We start from the raw sequence: 20513 nt of genomic DNA on the forward strand, positions 1-20513 counted from the left end.
TTCAATTGCACGTTTTGTATCATGGATACGTTCATTATTGACAACCACGTCTAGCGCTCAATGTGAGCTTGTTATCGGTTCGTAAGAAGCCTGTAAAATAATAATAATACTGGAAAAAAAAAATAAACGTAAGGTAAGTTAACATATAGTTATAACTTTTTTTCTATAATAGTAATATAAACTTTGAGCATATTTAATTATTATTTTAAGGCAAACTTAATAGCAAATCTATTAGGTTTAAGTCCTAGCCTAAATGCAACACATTTATACAGGTATTACCCAGGATAATACTATGTCGTCAACTATATAAGTTCTGTTTCGTTATAGTCTGAAACTATTTCAGGTTGACTGTTCGTTTAAGTTATACAGATGTAATTATACGTGACGTCTTTCACTAGGCCTCTGTATATTATACCAAGTGCGGTTCCGAAAGATAGTACATTGAGTGAGTAAAAAAACATGCGTTTTCATTATCGCATCAGGGACTTTCAGGATATGTCGATCGTGTTTGTTTTTATTTTATGAACACAAGAATAATTACTATACACTATCTCAATGCGTATGCGAGTTTGCGAGTTTGGTGTAAAGGTTATGTAACCTTTCAACTAACATTAGTTTCAGTTGACTAACAATAGGCCTAAAACAGGAACGCAAAAAACAAACGGGTGAATTTGAAAAAGAATTAAGTTTTTTAAAACTACTCGTACAATAAATCAAATTATGTAAAATTACAATTCACAAATTATAGCTCTTGCCTCTTTTACAAAAATGAAATCTTTTGCACAAGTAATTTCAGAAATTTCAGTTTACTTGTTACATTAAGACTGCTCTTAAGTGTAAAATTCTGTCCCATATTTTAACACTAGCAGGTCTGTAAAAAATACTAAAAAGTGGTCCAGAATTGGGACCGTGGTCCTAATTGACTCCAACATTTAATTGAGTAGTCCTTGACCACATATCTATCTGTATTTTCATTTTGGTAAAGCTCTATAAGCAATAACTTTTTGAGTAATCCTGCTAACAAATAAACAGACAGATAGGCCTACACGCGATCGATTACATTATACAGGTCCATGAATACACCTCCTTGGCGGAAGTAAACAAGAAGAGAGTAAGAGGATAAAATTAGTTCTGAGATGCGAGAGCGTGGTTTGGAAGAACATATATGTTACCAACTTCCACGTGTTAACTGATCATCTTGTAAATATTTATTTTTAGAGCTTGGTCCGACAATATTAATTAAAAAAATACGCAATTCACCATTATTGACGATTTAGTCTTAAAACACACATTTTGTCCAAAAATAATATGTATTAGATAATCGGTTCTTGTAAATCGCTTTGATCTCTGTAAAAGTGCTATAGAAATAAAAATATAATGGTATTAGTGGAAAAGGGTTACATATTATACACAAACAGGTTATTTACAGGCAGTCGATTATGTCTCGTTTTAACACATACTATAATATGATTGTTAATGTTCATTTGGTTTGTATAATGGTACAAATTACGAAAATAGATGGTAAATACATTCTTAATATTATAATATTGTAAATTATGTGTTGTACTGTATGTTGTAGTCACCAAAGAAGAGTAAACATTGTCCATTATTGACACTATCTTTATGATTCTTCTTCTAAGATTAGAATGTTTCAGTAATTACTTATAGTCTAGAATACTTTCGAGAGCAATTACACAACACAATTACGGAAAACTGAAATTATAAAAAAAAATTGTAGAGTACAAAATATTGTAACAGTATACTTCTAATAATAACAGTAAAATGTTACATTGCTGAAAACTATAAACATTGTTAAGCGGTGATACTAACGAAGATTTTCTTTCTCCAGTTTAATTGGTGTCTTACAAGTGTGCAATATCTGTAAATTGTTGATTTTTTTGTAATTAATTTTAAATTACCGTAGTAAAAGTTGAAATTTATGACTGTTTGGTGAGTGTTTTATGTCGTGTCGTTTGTGGTTGCTTATTGCGCGAAGAAAGCAACAAACAATAATGTCAGAGCGAATTGCTATCATAAATATGCATATTTTAATTAAAAATAGTAATTATGGCATCATTAATTATGTATTATTAATTAATTAACTTTCTTACTACAGTACATACGCGTCATTTGCTGTGTTGTAGCGCAAGTTGACTGACTACTCCACAATCTATAACGCGTCCCCAGTGGCTAAGTTGTCTTGCTAAAATCAGCAGTCTTCAGGCTGGGAATTAAACGTTACAGGAATTATCTTTTCCCTTGGGGCGTAGGATAACTATATCAATACAACATAAAGATCAGTGTAACGTAAATATGATATCTTTATGGATTAATACTTCCATCTTTTGTAAATTTAATCCTTTACGAATACACCTGTTTCGAAATTAACCTATTTTTGATGGAAAATAAAATCGAATGACGCAAGGATCTGTTTTTGTTTTAAATCTGTTAAATATTGTAAACATATAATATTAGTCCTATATGTAGGCCTACTGTATATTAAAAACAAACATCGTAATATTAAAAGATCAGAAATGAAATTAATATAAATAATGAATCTAAATAACGCGTATTAACATTGTAATGTCTTTATAATATTTTAAAAATGAAAAAGAAAGCAAAGTTAACGAATTAAAAAAAAAATTCCTGGTAATAGCTTCATCCCTATATCATGCATCGTCTACAACATTTTATTTAAAAATACAGTCTAATCCAACAGCGACAAAATTCGTCCTTGACATTATTATATTGATACAATAAAATATATAAATATTTTAAAACTATATAAAAAAACACATTACCAAGGATCAAGTGAACAGCAGAATCATTGGTGTTATAGGTTGATTTAAGTTTTTTTTTCTCCTGCATTAAGTAATCATAGTTTATATTCATTATACTGTATATACATTGTCATGAAATAATGTAAAACATTAATTATTTTTAATTACACCACAACAAAGGCGGTCATGAATAAAGGTGCAACATACACAAAGTTGACATGAAATTAAAAGTGTAACATAAGTATCTACACAGGCTTGCTTTGTATATGTTCTTATCTTGAATTTTAATTAATGTTTACATATGAAAGCGAAATTATGTTTATTTAACAATCAAGCCGTAATATATTAAGTTTCTTCTTAGTAAACTGCATATTATACAGAAGTGTAAATACGTATTAAAAAAAGAATGTGTGAAATCAACACACGGATAATGATAAGCACATTAATATAATATGTTTAGGCCTCAACTACACACTATCACACAAGAAAGATTGATTGTATAGATCCATCCATCCGTCCACCTATCGATTCATCAGTCCATCCGTCCGTCCACCTGTCCGTCTATCTATCAGTCCGTTCGTCCACCAATCCATTCACCCATCCATCCATTCATCCATTTGATCCCCGTCCATCCATCCATTCATTCATTTATGCGTATAAGGTCTATGTAAAAGACCTGCTTCTTTTGCACGATCATTTAGTGTACACTGCACTTGATTTATAGTTCTTATCAGAGAAGACTCGTTCTACCACTGGAATCATGGAGCAAGTAAGTCTCGAACCCATAAGGCATCTTTTACTTCCTTATCATTATGTTGAAAAATATATATTTTGTAATTGTCAATCAATCGTTACGTTTATTCAAAATGAATTGATGTTGCAAATGTATTATGACGGTAAAATAGAACTATCACAGTTGTTGAATATTTACTCCAGCATTTCGTCCAAAATTATAAATTCATTGTTCTCCTTGTGAACTTCGTGTATTAAAACAGTGTTTAAGAAGACACGCTTTTGCTGCAAATTGTCAAATAATACGATTTTTATGAGATAACGATACATTAGTGAATGTTGTGCTCTTTCTTTTGCAAACTTACCTGACACTAACACGTGTTAAATATGACGCTCCGTCGTATAGTTTATTTCTCATTTGTGCTGTAACAATTGCGCTGGAGAGCCATTAATACAGATCTAACGGGCATTAAAACAACATTAACTAATTTTGTATGAATATATCACCCTGTAAGCCGTGTCCAGCGACCTGTATTCTAAACTTATCATTTGCAATGTTTGCTTTGTTATTTCAGTTATACCATAGAGATATTAATATATTAATATATTATTACAGTTTGAAGAACAAGTTCATTGAAGGCTACAACGTCGGGATTTACGTTAGGTCAGTACAGATCTCCTTTTAAGCCTCGAACGTGTAATATTGGTAATTTAATTATAATCACTTAATTAAATAATTTATAACCATGTATTAATTAACAAAACACGTTGATCGTAAAGTCGTAACGCCATAATGTTTTACCGTATTTAAATAATTGCGAAATGAATATACAAAAACATTACCTATTGATTTTCACGAATCACTTGTACATCCTGTTGATAGTTTATATTGAAATGAATGATGAATCGTTAATCTAAAATATAATGACATTATTAATTTATTAAAACACTTTACCATTTACAAATTTATATACTAATGTAGATACACTGAATTATAGGATTTATTAATATCTTCAATGTTTATGGCAGCTGATAAAAACATGTCAGAAAAATTATAATACATACTCATCTATCTGATGTATAATAAATACAGTTAGAAATTTACACAGAATATTATTAATATTTGTGTACTGTTTGAATAGCATTCTGTTCTGAATCAAATGTTAAATTTCAACTCATGTGCCATAATAATGTAACTATGTGTGTGTATGGGGAGAGGGGGGGGGGTGGCGACTGTGGTGTGGGTGTTCCAGAGTGTGTGAAATGTCTACAGAAGTGCTAAGGATGGTTCTATTTTATATGATTTACTTTATATTTTCATGGGGGCAGAGAGATACACAAATCAACTAAAACAAAGCACAACGATTAAATGCGCAAAAAAAATAATCAACACTTAAATTCATAGATTTTGTACACACAGACAGTAAACTATCTTTCTTTACCTTATATTCGCTGTAATCAGTAAATATTATCTATATTTGACTCTAAAAAAGATAATTAGTTGAATAAGTGATAAAAAAAAATAGAAATTTCCTTACGATCCTTTATGTGTATATTTAACGATTACAAATACTGCTTTTATCAATTTTAACGATGTTAATTAGTTTGTGTCAATTTGACCGGCCGAATGAATTTATGATTAACGTCAATAGGCCTACAGTGTTTATATTACTAAAAACATAAATTGTTTAAAATACTATTGTTGAGACTGGTGTAAATAATTTATAAAAAAAAATCAATCAGGGCCATTTGAAATCGTCCTTGCAATTAATATCACTATCGCTATTATATTACTGAAACTTGAAAGGTATCATACGATGATAGACATGGTGCACATAATTATGCGGATGCGAAATCTAGATGTTTTGTATGTTGAAACCCCTCTAAACACTACTATAACAAGTGTTTACCAATCATCACATTATTAATTTCCTTTTATTTTGTTTTACAATATGTTTTTTTTTAAACTAGCAGTAATATTAGCTGGTGATAAACAGTAGTGACTGATGGTCTGATATTTTACATATCTTTGTTTTTGTTCTATGAGCTGTTAGATTAAGATTTTTTTTTTCTCTCTTTTGCTATGGATATAATATTATGTCACCATGATATTCCGAAATAAAAAGATAAATGAAAATGAAATGATGGGTAAAATCGTTTGTTTGCACATTAATATTAATATAAATATGCCATTGGGTAGCACTACGCCACAACAGGGGTGAGTGAAATTGAAATTGAATTTTTCTCTGCCCAATTATGGCATGTTTCCTTTGAAAATTATAACGGAATGGGTTGTGTATTTTGTACGTTAGCGTTATTCATGCTGTATGCTTGTGAGTGTTTTTCCTTGTCTTGTCACTTGCTAACGATGTTCTGTTGTAGAGTTATTGTCATTTAATTATTGATACTTGATCATAAAATGTCACCTCATAGTTATATTGTGACTCAAATTATTTCCGTCTGAAACTACGTTTATCTGATAGGAAACAATAATGTCATACGTATCATCTCCTTTAAGTTTAATGTAAATACGGATAAAGGTATTTGAGAATTCTTCGTTTGTAAGATTAAGTGCTAGGAACTAATAATGTAAAAGTAGTGATGGTATCGGGCTGGTGATAGACCATAGCAAAACTAATAATTATAGAGAAGTGCGTTAATATGACATGCAATGATACTTCCACTTCAAAAAGGTACTTAAAACCATTATCATTATTTCTAGTGAGTAAACCAGATTTTGGATATTGTAATTGCTACTGATATTATTTTAAATGTTGTGTTTGTGGAATCACGTGTAAAAAATCATGTATCAAGATCCGTTTGGCAACGTCAATAATGTCCGGTCAGCGCAGAAGCCTACCATGAAAAGTAGGTAACCACGATACTTAAAATTTAATTGAGTAATAATATATTATATAATTCGTAGGTGACAAGTAACTAATAAGAAACTGGTACCATATAAATCAGGCGAGTAAGTGATTAGAAACAGGATCCATAGAAATCAGATGACTATTGATTTGAGAATTGGCACCATAGAAATCAGGTGACCACTGAGTAGAAACTGGCACCTTAGAAAACAGGTATTAACTACTGATTAGAGACTGGCACCATATAAATCAGGTGAATACTTATTAGAGACTGACACCATAGCAAGCAGGTGACTACTGATTATAAACTGGCACCAAAGAAATAAGGTGACTACTGATTAGAGGCTGTTACCAAAGTAATTAGGTGACTAATGAATAGAACTGGCAACATATAAATCAGGTGACTACTGATTAGAAATGGCACTATATAAATCAGGTAACTACTGATTAGAAATGACACCATATAAATCAGGTTACTGAATATAGACTGGTACCATATAAATCAGGTTACTATTGATTAGAAACTAACACCATAGAAAGCAGGTGACTACTGATTAGAAACTGAAACCATAGAAAGCAGGTGACTGCTGATTAGAACTGGCACCATATAAATCAGGTGACTACTGATAAGAACTGGCACCATATAAATCAGGTGACTACTGATAAGAACTGGCACCATATAAATCAGGTGACTACTGATTAGAAATGGTACCATATAAATCAGGTTACTACTGATTAGAGACTGGTACCATAGAAAACAGGTGACTATTTATTAGAAACTGGCACCATATAAAGCAGGTGACTAATACTGATTATAAACTGGCACCAACGTGCACCATATAACTTAGGTGACTACTGATTAGAAACTGGCACCATAAAAAGTAGGCGAATTGTGAAAATGCTTTATTGTTTTATTATGTACAACAATTACTTGTTTATTCTTGAAAATTTGATTGATGTTTCTGTTAGTTTTTTGTTTTAAAATATTGTATTTGTTAATCTGAGGCGCTTTGAAGCTAAGGTGGTTCCATCTTGTAAGGCGCCTGTGTGTAATATACTGAATAACAAAAAAAGGTATGTGACTACTGATTAGAAACTGACACCATATACAGCAGGTGACTGCTGATTAGAAACTGGTACCATAGAAAGCAGGTGAATAATACTGATTAGAAACTGCCACCAGAGCTAGTGAATAGTGACTGATGGTAAAACATAGTAAAAGACAGTAATATAGAAAAATACGGTAGTATAGCAATTTAATAGAGAAGTGACAACTAGAAGATTGTTATTATAAGTACTAGATTGTGAGTAAAATATTATTGAACTCTGATATAACAGTTATGGTCTACAAATAATGATATAAAGGACACATTATTAACTTTAAACATTAAATTATCACTTACCTTACTTTCTTTTAAAAAAATACAAAAAATACTTAATCAATCAATATTCATTAGATAGCTAATAACTTTGCTCCTATGGAATTTATCTTACTTGTTCTTTCTATTGATATTCAACTAAAATCTGTTTGGCCTTTTTTGTTTGTTTTTTTTTAGAAAGCAGTTTTACGTTACCATGCACAATGTAATGTCTTTTGGTATATCATCCTTAAAGCCTTTTTTTGGCTTATTTGAGATTCCACACATAAACTAAGACTTATCCATTTTTTTTCATTTTTTTTCTTGATCTTTTATTTAATTTATGTAGAACAATAAAAAAAAATAATAATAATAATACTGTAAAATAGTACGGTAATTAATTTTAATGAACCTAACAAATAGACTTTCTTATAATGTACTTCTAAATCAACTTATGCTAAGATATCGATGAATACATTTTAATTTTAACGTTCCTGAATAAACTATTACTTATTGACAAGCAATGAGTGTGTTTACCATGTTCTCTTTTAAATGGAAACTTAATGTATCGCATTACACTTGTCTTCTACGATTACTGCACTGCTCTAATAATAATATCCTGAGAATCAATTATCGATTTTGCACAATTCTCAATATTTGAATAACCATAATCATAAAGTTGTTGGAAGTAAAGAAAGAATTGCTTGAAGAGTTTTGCTAATGGAAGGACAATCTAGTGACGCTGCGCATTGCAGCTAATCATTGACATTGATGATCAGTTCTACATAGATTCAATTAATGCCATTTCATCTCTTTTCATTGCTAATCAGTAATTAATACCTCGAGGGAAAGAAACAAAATCCTGAAACGCTCCAGGTGTCTTAGCTCTTAATATTTTATGTGTAATGAATTTCTATTCACACTAAAAACTACTTCTGCATTAAAACATAATCTTTAGAAAGAAGTATACTTATGAATATCATTTCTCAAAAATGTCAATAGCTGCACTAGAAAATATGAATCATTTTCGTAAGCCTTTTATAGCTTGGGAATATTCCCAATACAACGGGAATAAACTATTCCTTTTCTTTAGTAGGCCTACGTGAAGTAAAATCTCCCAAATGTACACTTGTTATACAATGTATATATTATACACAGGAAGAAGACATTAATTTCAATTTATTAAGAGAATAACATTAACTGATTTTATTTTATATTATTCATTTTCTTAATTATGCGTCTGTTATGATTATAGCTTATTTTTTTATGTAACAATAATTTTTTTTTGGCGGGAAGGAATTAGTTTGCATTACCGATGTATTGTCCCTTAAACACACAAAAATGAAGGTAAACATATTCTAAGTAGAAGTGGCCATATCAAAGTAATATTAAAGTTATTCACTTTAAGTTGAAAATTCGAGCTAAAAACAACAAGTTTACGTAATTAACAGGTAAATTAGTTTGAATACATTTCATCTGAAAAATCGTCGCGAGCGAAAGTAAACACAGATTTCAAACCATAAGTACGCATTATGCATATGCTAATTAGGATTGTTTACAACTCGTCATGGTTGAGAAGGTATTTTCACACAGATCATAAGGAAGTTTTATGATTTTGCATACAGAGTAGCCAAACAAGCGCGTTTCATTATGAGTTATTTTTTTAACAAAAAAAAGTCTGTATTTCAGTTAAATTATTTTTTTTTTTCGAAACATTTTTGGTGATAGTTAATAATTATTATGATACTTCAAAATGAGCCACCTTTTTTCGAAATCTTTTATTTTTAATTTTTTCGGAATTAGTCAAAGGGACAATATATCTTTAAAATAAAACAAATAATGCGTCAATCTAAAGAACGCCCTCTGGCTCTTAGACATCACATTATCTCAACGAAATTAATCAACGGAAGCCTGTGTCAACATGTTGATGTGAAAGATAGTTTTGCTTCTGGTAAGAATATTACTTTTAATTATTTTTATTTTTGAACGAGTGAGATAAAAAGAAAAGTTTAGGCCTAAATTGTCTATACGCACATGATTCAAGGGTTCGATGTAAGTCATTATTACCATGAACGGAAAACACACTAGTACAAATATCTTTATTAACAATCAAAAGAAAATTTCAAAAAAAAAATGTCTGATATTTAAATACAATGTTACCAGTACCATAAGACTATCCGGTTATAGCATCGTGTGTATCACATGTGGGGCCTGTATCAAGTCAGTTTAGGTACATATAGAACACAAGTGATACTGTATTGCCGACTACTATTCTTATGATGGAGACATTTAAATACAGTACATCGGGTATAATAATCTAATATAGAATTCTACATTAAAGGCGCTTTGCTGCCAATGTTTTGTACTGAACTCTCTTTCCTTTATTACTTTATATAATGGCAAACCATCCTCATGAGTTTTAATTCATGAATAATGATATAGTTAAGATAAATTATTGTAATCGTATATTAATGACATGAATTACATATACAATTGAGCGCTCCACAAATTATGGCCATCGTTTTGGTGATTTGCATACTGTAGATGTAAGATGTGTCGTATGTCACAATTATAATTGATCAATTGCATATTGTTCATCTAAAATTTAGCCATTTGCGATAAGAACATGCTAAACCGCTAAATAAAGAAAAATATGCTGTATTAATAATATAATCAACATACATTATTTTAGATGATAAATCTTCTGACGAAGGCTATTGATGTACATTGTACGGTATTTCTTTCATTTTAACTGTCGAGAACTATTAGAGAAATGGATATAATATTTTTAATCTTCTTGATTTTTGTCAAGGTTAAGAAAATGTTTTTTAATATCCGTAAACACCAGTCAATGAATTAATACGGAAAAGAAATATAAATATTACTATGCACTAATGGACATGTGTAGCCTAGAACATATTTTTTGAAATTAGACTATGCAGAACTGATGCATGTACGAGTTTAATTAATTACTATAAATAGTGTTAAAAGGTATCATAAGCTATTTTTAAATGTTTTTATTGTGCACAGAATAACCAGTTTGACTCGACAGGGAGCGTTATAAAAATTAAAGGTTGGATATGGGACCAACTAAAGCCAAGATATGCCCTATTAAACAAATCATATACATTATACTATTATTCGAGGTTTTTTTAACAAAATAATTCAAACAACATTGTTATAATTAGAGTTTCTAGAGCTGGTAGTATTGCTCTATGATTCATAGTAAACATATCTGTCCTGGTATAAGTTAATATGCATACACATGGCGAAAAGACGAATACAATATTTATATATTTGTTTTGTATTGTGTATTTGTTAATCATGCATTCAATATTCGAATAAAGTGCACTACATACATTGTAATAATTATTGAGTAACACAACATACAAAACAAAATGGATAATATAATATAACACGTGTTTCGTCGAGTGACCAAGAAGACAAATCGTAAATAAGAATTGGATGAATAAATCAGTACTTACACATCGTAATACCTATTAATATTTAGTGTTGACAATAAAATGTAATTTATGTTATAGCTTCATAATGTATATCCTACTGTATTTTATTTTTCTTTCATTAAACAATTTCTTCTTATTCATTTCGAATAACACAAGACATCGTATCATACATTCAAAGGAAAAATGATACTTCTATTATTATTTCGAATGTTTATTCCTCTACTGCAAAACAAAGCCCCACGATAATACTAGTGATAAAAAACGATCGCTCAAGTGTTATGGCGTTGAACCGATAATAACACAAGACGTCAACAAGTTTACGAGACAATTTCATATTTTACGGTTTATTAATATTCAATTCATTAGGATTCTGCAAGCAACTTTGTTAGTCCAATAAAACAACATAAGAACGTGGCTAATTATATAGCATGTGTTTCGTGGAGCAGTCAAAAAGACTAGTCGTAAAATAAGAATTGGATGAATAAATTATTAGGTCAACTTTTAAAGAAGGCATATTATACACGTATATGTGTTGAAGTCGAAACATTTACCACTCGGTTCTGTAAGCGAATTATAAATGCGTGCTGCATACAAAGTCAAAGTGACCAATATCACAGCAATTCTTGTTCACGAGAAAATTGGTTTTTTAAGCTTAAATTCTTAAGATAAAAAACAAACACCAATTCATAGTTTAAAAAATAAAACAAAAATTTGATTTGATTAAGGTATACCCTATGCTAAATTCATGAAAAAATTACAGGTAGGACACTCGAAGTGTTGACTAAATGAAAGAAAATTAAACGCCATTTCATAGTATAAAAAAGAAGAGGTAATACACAACGGATTTAATACATGCAATAGGCTGCCTAAAAAAGTGTATTGAAGTTGAAATCATTATTATTTTACTGCAGTATTATATGCCTACAGAAGCGACTATTACAGATCTACCTGAATCTGAAAACGCAGCTATTTTTTAGTCTTGCTTTGTGAATATCAACATCAAAAAAGAATCTGCAGGCCTAGGAACAGTAATATATAAGATTCCAACTAGAATGCAAATCAACGCAAGGACGTACGATGTAACGTACATGTAAGTGATTTGACCAATCACTAGAAATGGGTTATTCGAACTGCCGCTTTTTTGTTTGCAATGCGTTCTAGTGGGAAATAAGGATCACTGGCCAACGAATTTTAGTGAATTCTTCCCAAGCAGACTAGATGTCTACTTAAAAATAATTATTTAGTTCCTGACCCCGACTTAAAAGAAGATTTACCTTATACCGTAGGTCTATAGATATTCTATTTACCAGGAAAGAATTTGATGGTAATGATCGCATTTAAAACACTACAAAAAGAAATAAAAAGGGGTGAATTCTCACAAAACTATGCTAAAAAAACATTACAATGCGATGCTGCGTTTAGAATCAAGCTATCCTAATAGGTAATGCAGTGGTTAGCTAATTGAACTAACTACTTAAGGTGTACTTCGTAGAGCTTTAAATTAGTTTGGAGAAAACACAATGTGTGGATTTTGAAATAAAACGCCTTGCTTATTAATTCTATGCAAGAACAACTTTCTATTATGATTGATAAGTGCTAACAAAGAGTAAATAATTACTATATGACTGATTGTACATGGTATTTGTTGTGTCAGAGAACAGTCCATCGTTCATACAAAATATCACTTTCATTACGGTACATTTTAATGCATTATATGGGTCAGACGACAGAGGTTTACCATTAAGCCTCTGGTCACGATTTGGCGAAAACGTCACGTATGGAAATGTACGTTATTGAGACAAAGGTAGTGTGGAGCTGAATAACAATTTAGCAATAATTTAAATATAGGCCTCTGTACAAAAAAAGTATTGAGTATAGAGAGTGTGACGGCACAATTATCAGGTACTACAAGACTTTGTCGCTGCTTTTACGACGTTTGATAATTACTAGTAGTGCAACAATAGCAGCTCCCTAAAAGAGCAGAATTGAACTAAGGGCGCATTTTTACATAAAAGATTAAAAGTGCTCTTCTAAATTTCAAATTTCAGTTAAAAAGGTGTAAAAACAAAATCACTCAAATAAAAAAATATTGATTAAACTTTGTATAATTGTATTCAACTTCAACTATAAAACATTATATTACTATTCAATTCAACTGCTGAAATAGTGGATGGCATTTGCCAGTATCTGCACTTTTAGAATGTAGCAATACTGATATCTACGAACATAAAGTTGTATCTAAATGTAAATATTCCAATTAATCGAATATTTTAATTACATGATAATATAAGGCCATGAAAACTAATCATCTACAAAGGAACATTTATAGTCGTCATTTCCTTTACTATGTAGAACTTCATCTGCGTATTTAGCGCTATAAATCGCACATTGGTGTTGGTCACATTCAAGCAGATAAGATTCTCTTTTATTTCCCAACTAGTCACTTTGCCGGGTGAAATTATTTCTTTTCCTGTTAGGTTAAGGCAGAAACTATAGAGGGCCTGAATCCATACATGAATATCCATGATGAGACGGCAAACACTGAAAATACTTTCAACGCGGTAACCGAAAATGATCTCTCGTCGCGCTGCTAGGGTAGCTGCTGCAAAAACACTCACCGAACATGGTAGACGTCGCACGTACGTAAAATATTGAGTGTAAATGAAATGGATTAAGAATTTGGCACTAAAATGACATACATGTTTCATGTTAGTCTAACATTGTACCCTTAGATATAACATTAACATGAATTATTCCCTATATATGTACACATAGGACAATCTTTTAAAAGAACTGCTAATGCAAAAACAAAATAAATAAAATAAAAACGTTATAATATATATTTTGCTTATGTTTCTAAAATCTTTTTTTTTTTTTACATTTAACAATGTACATATTAAATGAATTAATGAATTAACTCACACATAACCTTAGAATAAATTTTGATTATGTTATATTAGGTTTAATTTTAGACTAATATTAGATTCTGCCAAAAAAGGAAAGACAATTAATTTAGCAACCCGACAACGTCAGGATAGGCCTATAGGTAGCGTACGATGTTCTTTACCAGCTAGGCCTACAAAACTAAGCCAAACCAATCTAGGCTTAGAAACGTCTCCGAGAGAACATTCGACGCGAGCTATACTGTGCATTGTTTTTCTCTTTTTATCATAATTTACCTTAATAAAACGCACGTTTAAGACAAGAAATTACCTGGTTTAATGTTTTTAAAGTTATATGAATTATTTTTACAAAACGTCAAAAACAACATCGAGAGAAAAAGAGTACTGTAACTACTATCTGCACTGCATCACAGACAGTGTTTTGCAGGTATGACGTCATGAGCTCAGGCATGCATCATGAATATTCAGTTTATAGTTTCTGCCTTAACCTAATAGGAAAAATGTGGCCGGGTGGCCAATACGTTTTGCGGAATTATGTTCCATTATTGAAGAACTAAAAGTATAATTTGAAATTAGTCATACAGCTTTGTAGGATAATGTGAGCAAAATAACACTGATAACGGCATTTCGGTAATACCGGTAATATTCATATACTTCAAATGAAATACAAAGGCGAAGATCGAATCTATCTCTTGCTGCAATTGTGACTTGTTTAACATGCAGGTGTTTTATTTTTTTACATCATGTGAATTAATTGCTATGATATTTTGTTAATCGATATTTGGTATTTGTCAAATAGATTCAAGCATTATTCTACGAATGAATTGTTTCCATAAATGTTTGATCTATATTTATTCATGTGTTCTTCATTCTTTCTTCTTCAGGAAGAGGCACTACAGGCATGGCCGTGTTTATGACTGTTGTTTTACTATTCGCGTATTGCGTTTCTCAAAGTGAATGTACTACTATTGTCAGAGGCCCGGAGGATGCTGAATACATTGAAGGAAATGAATTAGCTTACATTTTTTGTATTTTACAAGGTTATAACGAAATGGATGACATATTTTGGGAGAAAGATGGAGTAAGAATCGAAAATTCACAAAAATATGTATACAATGTGGATTATGCGAATAATATTTTTGGTATTTTTATTAAAGGAATAGAGCGGTCTGATCGGGGTGAGTATAACTGTGCTGTTTTTGTTGAAAAAACTGAAGAAACTGTGGAATCTGAACCAGCTGTTCTGACCATTCACGAAATTCCACCTGAGCGTTATCCAAGGATTGAAACAATGGAACCTTACAAAGCTGGTGATTCGGCAGTCATATCGTGTATTTCTGAATATACTAATCCTAGACCCGAACTTGCGCTCTATCGTTCTGGAAATAACAAGCCGCTTCTTGCCATGACTATCATAGATGAAGGAATTAATATAATAAAAATTACTTACTCATTCACGCCAACAATAGATGACAATAATTCGAAATTCTGTTGTAAACTAACTATTCCAAGACTTGCATTTGTACGATACGGTAATAACGTTACGATAGATGTTCAGTTCGCGCCTGTATTATCTATTAAACACGAGGAGGTTCTTGAAAGTGGAAAAATAGCGGTCCTTATATGTGAAACAACTGAGTCAAATCCAGAAGCAAGGGATTATGAATGGAGTCACAAGGATGGCCAACTTTTTACTGATAATTTTAGCGCTAATGGGAAAATTATGCGCATTAAAAATCCCACGCAGTATTTAAATGGTACCGTTTTAGTTTGTTCTGCAAGGAACTCAATAGGAATTGCAATAACAGAAGTTACACTATACGTGGAAAAAGGAGGTATGTCTGGTTCAGATCGTCCGTCAACAATTGCTGGTTCAGCCGAACAAAACGGACAAAAAAGCATGGATATTTTGTTAAAGACTGTTATAATTGCTGGAATAATCACAATAAGTGTTATAACATTGTTAGTGTTACCGTTATGTTTACATCACGTGTGTATCAACCGTCATGCGATTGACTCTTTGGGCAGAAAAATATCACAGCCTCAAATATATTTTGAAGCTAACGACCGTGTGCTTCCGACCCCACCGGAAAATATGGAAAACTACACGTGGAAAAGATCTTTAGCCGTGCAGGTTCCAGATGATTTGGAAATAGATATCGAAATGGTTTATCAAGAAATATCAGATAAATGTCGAAGCAGTCGCAACACACTTGCAAAAAATACGTCCACTTATAGTTAGTGTAATTACATAAGATGGGTAGTTTTGTTTAGTGTCTTTTTTTATCACTCCTTATACTGTACAATTAACAGATGGGGATTTAAATCAATGTAAGTAAGTGTTACTGTAATAGGAGGCATCCATCAATTCTGTTACGCAAAAAAAACAAACATAGAACCAATAGATTAACATACATTATTTATAAGAATTCAACGTTTACGAATTATGCTATGTCATCACGTGATATGCAGTCTCTTAATTAATGTTGTTTTGACACACGTATAACACATTAGATTATTGTAATGTTTGCAGAAATTAGATGTTCACAGTACTGGCTCAAAGTTCAACATGGTTGGGAGAAACAATGTATGGGTTGCCAAACGATACCTGAAAAAAATTTACTGTTTTTTCTTTCAATAATACTGTTTTCCATTCAACGAATGTAAAATATTGGTGTTATAACCACGTATTGTCCTGCAGTGAATCTGTATATAATTAATCAACACAAATCTTTCTGCTTTCTCATTGAATCGGATAGTAAATGCTAGGCTATGACAAACTTACGAAACTCAACATTTGGTCCCGGAGAAGAGCAACTACTGACAACACTTCATAATGTGCTTTGGCCTATATCGCTTGGCACGAAAATCTAAAAATATTTTACAGAACTGTATACTGATAAATGTAATAAACTAAACAACAATGTTATACAACAAAATCAAAACGATAAGGATGTTATTTCATTATAATATTTTGTAGAATAAGCATCATATCAATTGTTAACTCATAATTATACAACGGATTACAAGCTAATTTTCTAATACTTTTTTCATTTAATTTTGTTTATTGAATGAATGACTTTATCTGAGTAATGTATGTGTGTATTGTATCTATTCCAGTATACAGATTTTGTTTTTGTTGAATAATTCATACATAACGAAGGAGGATAATTATATATATAATTATGAACAAGTCATAGATACACAGGATGATTCATTATATACACCAGTCAATTGCAATTATATATTTGTATAATTGCATTTAGCACGAAAAAAAAAACCAGTTGATCTTGATATTGTATATATATATATATATATATATATATATATATATATATATATAAACAAATCAGGCACAGAACATTAATTCTAAACCGCCCGGTGATATACTGAAATGTAATTAATTAATTTGAAACGATAAAGATGAGGAAATCTGTGAGAATGAGAAAAAGTCGCCCCAACCGAGACTCGAACTCGGACCGCCTGCTTGATATGCAGATGTCCTATATACATATATAGTTCAACAATGTTACTACCCTGTTACTCACAGCGTTAGTAGGGATCCACATCATTTACTATACTTTATTTATTTCTACGGAAAAACTAAAAAAAAACGAATGTACGTATGCGCAGTTAAAAAAAAGAGAAAACTCAGATTTCTATCAACAAACAATTAGTGTTTATATTCCCATCGGGCAGATCCAAGTGGACTCACGTCTGGGAAAATTATGTTCAAGCCGTTGATTTCAAGTCGTTTATAACCCGTATTTTTCAAAACCATGTTTTGCTCGAGACTGGGTATATGATTTGTAGTTTGATAGCTTGACATTAATTTAATATATTTACTGAAGTCCTAGCTAATGTAATTTGTCAATGTTTTTAACACTTACTATAATTTCTTATCTAAACACGTCTCCAGCATCAACAGCAAAACTATTGTCGATATAAATATTCTGTTCTGTGTATAATTTGTATATAGTTTGAACAAATTGATATTGTAATTTATTATTAAAGATAGGGAATAACTTTGGCATTTTATTCTTCTTGTGTTTAATTCATTACTGAGTTTGCTCGTAAACATGTTGTGACTTCCACCACTTCCGCAAAAACAATGTAACTGTTGTTCTTTAAAGATGTATTGACTCCAAAATATATGAAAATGAAGATTAAATAAATCCGACTTTGAAATAGGTTATTAACATATATAAAACACAAAACAGTAGCAAACCATACGAATAACCGTTTTCTGATAATAGTGTATAATACGGACATTATCTAAAGTACAATTTTAAGATCTCGGCTAAATATCTTATAAAAAGGTATATGCTTACTTCTAACTTCGAACCGCTTCAAAGAATACCATGCTGTCTTGATTATTGTCATAATTTAAATAAACATCCACGTAGTTTGCCTTACTAAGTTATTCCTTTATTTATTTTCATTTAGAGAAAACACAGAAGCAATGAAACTGTGATCTTGTGATGACTAACTAAGAAAACGATTTAGCCAAAACCTTAATTTTTAACAATATAAAAAAAGTTATAACATGTCAGTAAAAATGTTAACACTTTAAAATGCAATTTCTTAAACGAATATAAAAGTTAAAAAGTTTATTCATTGTAACCATCATGATTATGATATAAAATAAAACTATATGATACAATTTGAAATAAACAAAACGTTAATTTTTATGAGTAAACAGTAAAATTATTATTAATAAATAATTTCGCTGGAAACAGATTTCAACGCTGTAGAATGATGCTAAGCAACGTAAGTATTTTGACCAATAACACAAAAGATATCCACAGAACTTTTGTCTGTGATTGGTCAACTTACATGTTTTGCGAGTACTTTATTTTTTGGGAACATTTTAGACGTAACATATCTTTAGACTAGAAGCCCAAATATTCAGAGTGATGGCAGTTCGTATGTTTTTTTTTTCAAATGCGAATAAAAGTGCACGTCAGTAATACACATTCAGTATTTCTAAAAGTGGTCTTTAAGTTTAAATAAAAATGTATTTAAAAACATATTATGATGTTAATATAAACCACTATCTAATCCGCGGATTACACTGATACACTTAATGTCTCAATAGCACTCTGGTCTATCAAAACATAATTATGAAATATAATTCTCTTCAAGAGGTTTAATATAGCATGATCTTCAATTAATATGAATAAATATGAAATAAACCGACTTTTAGGTTCAAGTACATGACTTAAGTCTGTCTTTCGTTTCATCTTATCTAATTGAGCTCAGATGTCCTTCTTAAATATTATCCACTTTCTCATTTAATAAAATCTATTAAAATGTAATTTGACAAAAAGTCGGAATTTACGTATATTAGTTGGAATCATTGCATCAAATAATTAAGACTATTCAAAATAGGTCTACGATTTGAATGTTTATGGAGTGAGCACCTTTTTATGGGATTGGAATAGTGCGTTGTACGACATTTTAAATAACCAAGTCGAGTTGAATCTCCAGTGCATATCTAATTTCATGAAAGTTTCACGAAAAATGCTAAAACAATCATTATTAGTTTCGAACGCGCGGTAGTCACTTGCATCGCGGTGAACAACATCTTAAGGTGTATTGCTGGCGGAATAGGAACCAATTACTCACCAGGATGGGATGGACTGATTAAAATAATGCTCGATACGTGATATGTATTGTAGTATTCAACAAAATATAAAGAACACAGGTGTCATGAAACACTACCGTACATACGTGGGTTATTATTGGCTGCGGTAAATTGTGGATGAACATACACGTTTTAATATTAGGCCTATTGTGTATGTATTAAATTCATCGCTTAAATGTATTTTCAGTAATCTGGTACAGAATAATTTATTGGACAGCAAACTGTAATTTTAGTTATTTTAAATCCTACGATAGGCCAATCATCAGTTTCATATGGCTAACACTTGATTACAATAAAGTACACAGAAACATTTCTTTTAGTATATAGTAATATACAGTAGCAGGCCTAGCATTGAATCAATAGAAATACATGCATAATAGACAAACGAGAGCCGATTATCGTAGTCAAACAACTCGAAACAGTGGGACTGTTTCATGTCAAGCGATGGTAACAGACACATATATATCACACATGTGGCCTGCTTCCAGTCCATTATCTAATTGGTAACTAAACCTAACCTAAAATCTCTAAAATGATACTTTATACTATATTATGAAACACAGGACATCAACAATATTTCCATATGAACATACACTAACTACAGCTACAACTTGCTTGAAAAATAGCGATGACATATGGTTTTAAAGTCAGGCAATGTATGTTATTGTTAGGAGGCAGGTGTAGACATGTTGTAGTCCTCAAACAAGAAACTCATGCAGATACTGTCACTATGAACATCGGATGGAAACAGTGATAGGACAT

General features: G+C 31.0%; 1 protein-coding gene across 1 annotated transcript; it reads left to right on the forward strand.

The window, feature by feature from the left end:
* Window positions 1-9642: 9642 nt before the first annotated feature.
* Window positions 9643-17398, forward strand: LOC140043581 (nephrin-like). The gene is made up of 2 exons (XM_072088104.1): window positions 9643-9688; window positions 14989-17398. The coding sequence occupies exon 2, from the start codon at window positions 15006-15008 to the stop codon at window positions 16344-16346; it is 1341 nt and encodes a 446-aa protein (XP_071944205.1). The 5' UTR covers window positions 9643-9688; window positions 14989-15005; the 3' UTR covers window positions 16347-17398.
* The last annotated feature ends 3115 nt before the right edge of the window (window positions 17399-20513 follow it).

The sequence above is a fragment of the Antedon mediterranea genome, chromosome 3, assembly GCF_964355755.1.
Source record: "Antedon mediterranea chromosome 3, ecAntMedi1.1, whole genome shotgun sequence".
In the NCBI taxonomy this organism is placed as follows: Eukaryota; Metazoa; Echinodermata; class Crinoidea; order Comatulida; family Antedonidae; genus Antedon; species Antedon mediterranea.

Excerpts from the sequence above, each read along its gene's own strand:
- LOC140043581 (XM_072088104.1), top strand. The coding sequence starts at position 15,006 with ATGGCCGTGTTTATGACTGTTGTTTTACTATTCGCGTATTGCGTTTCT.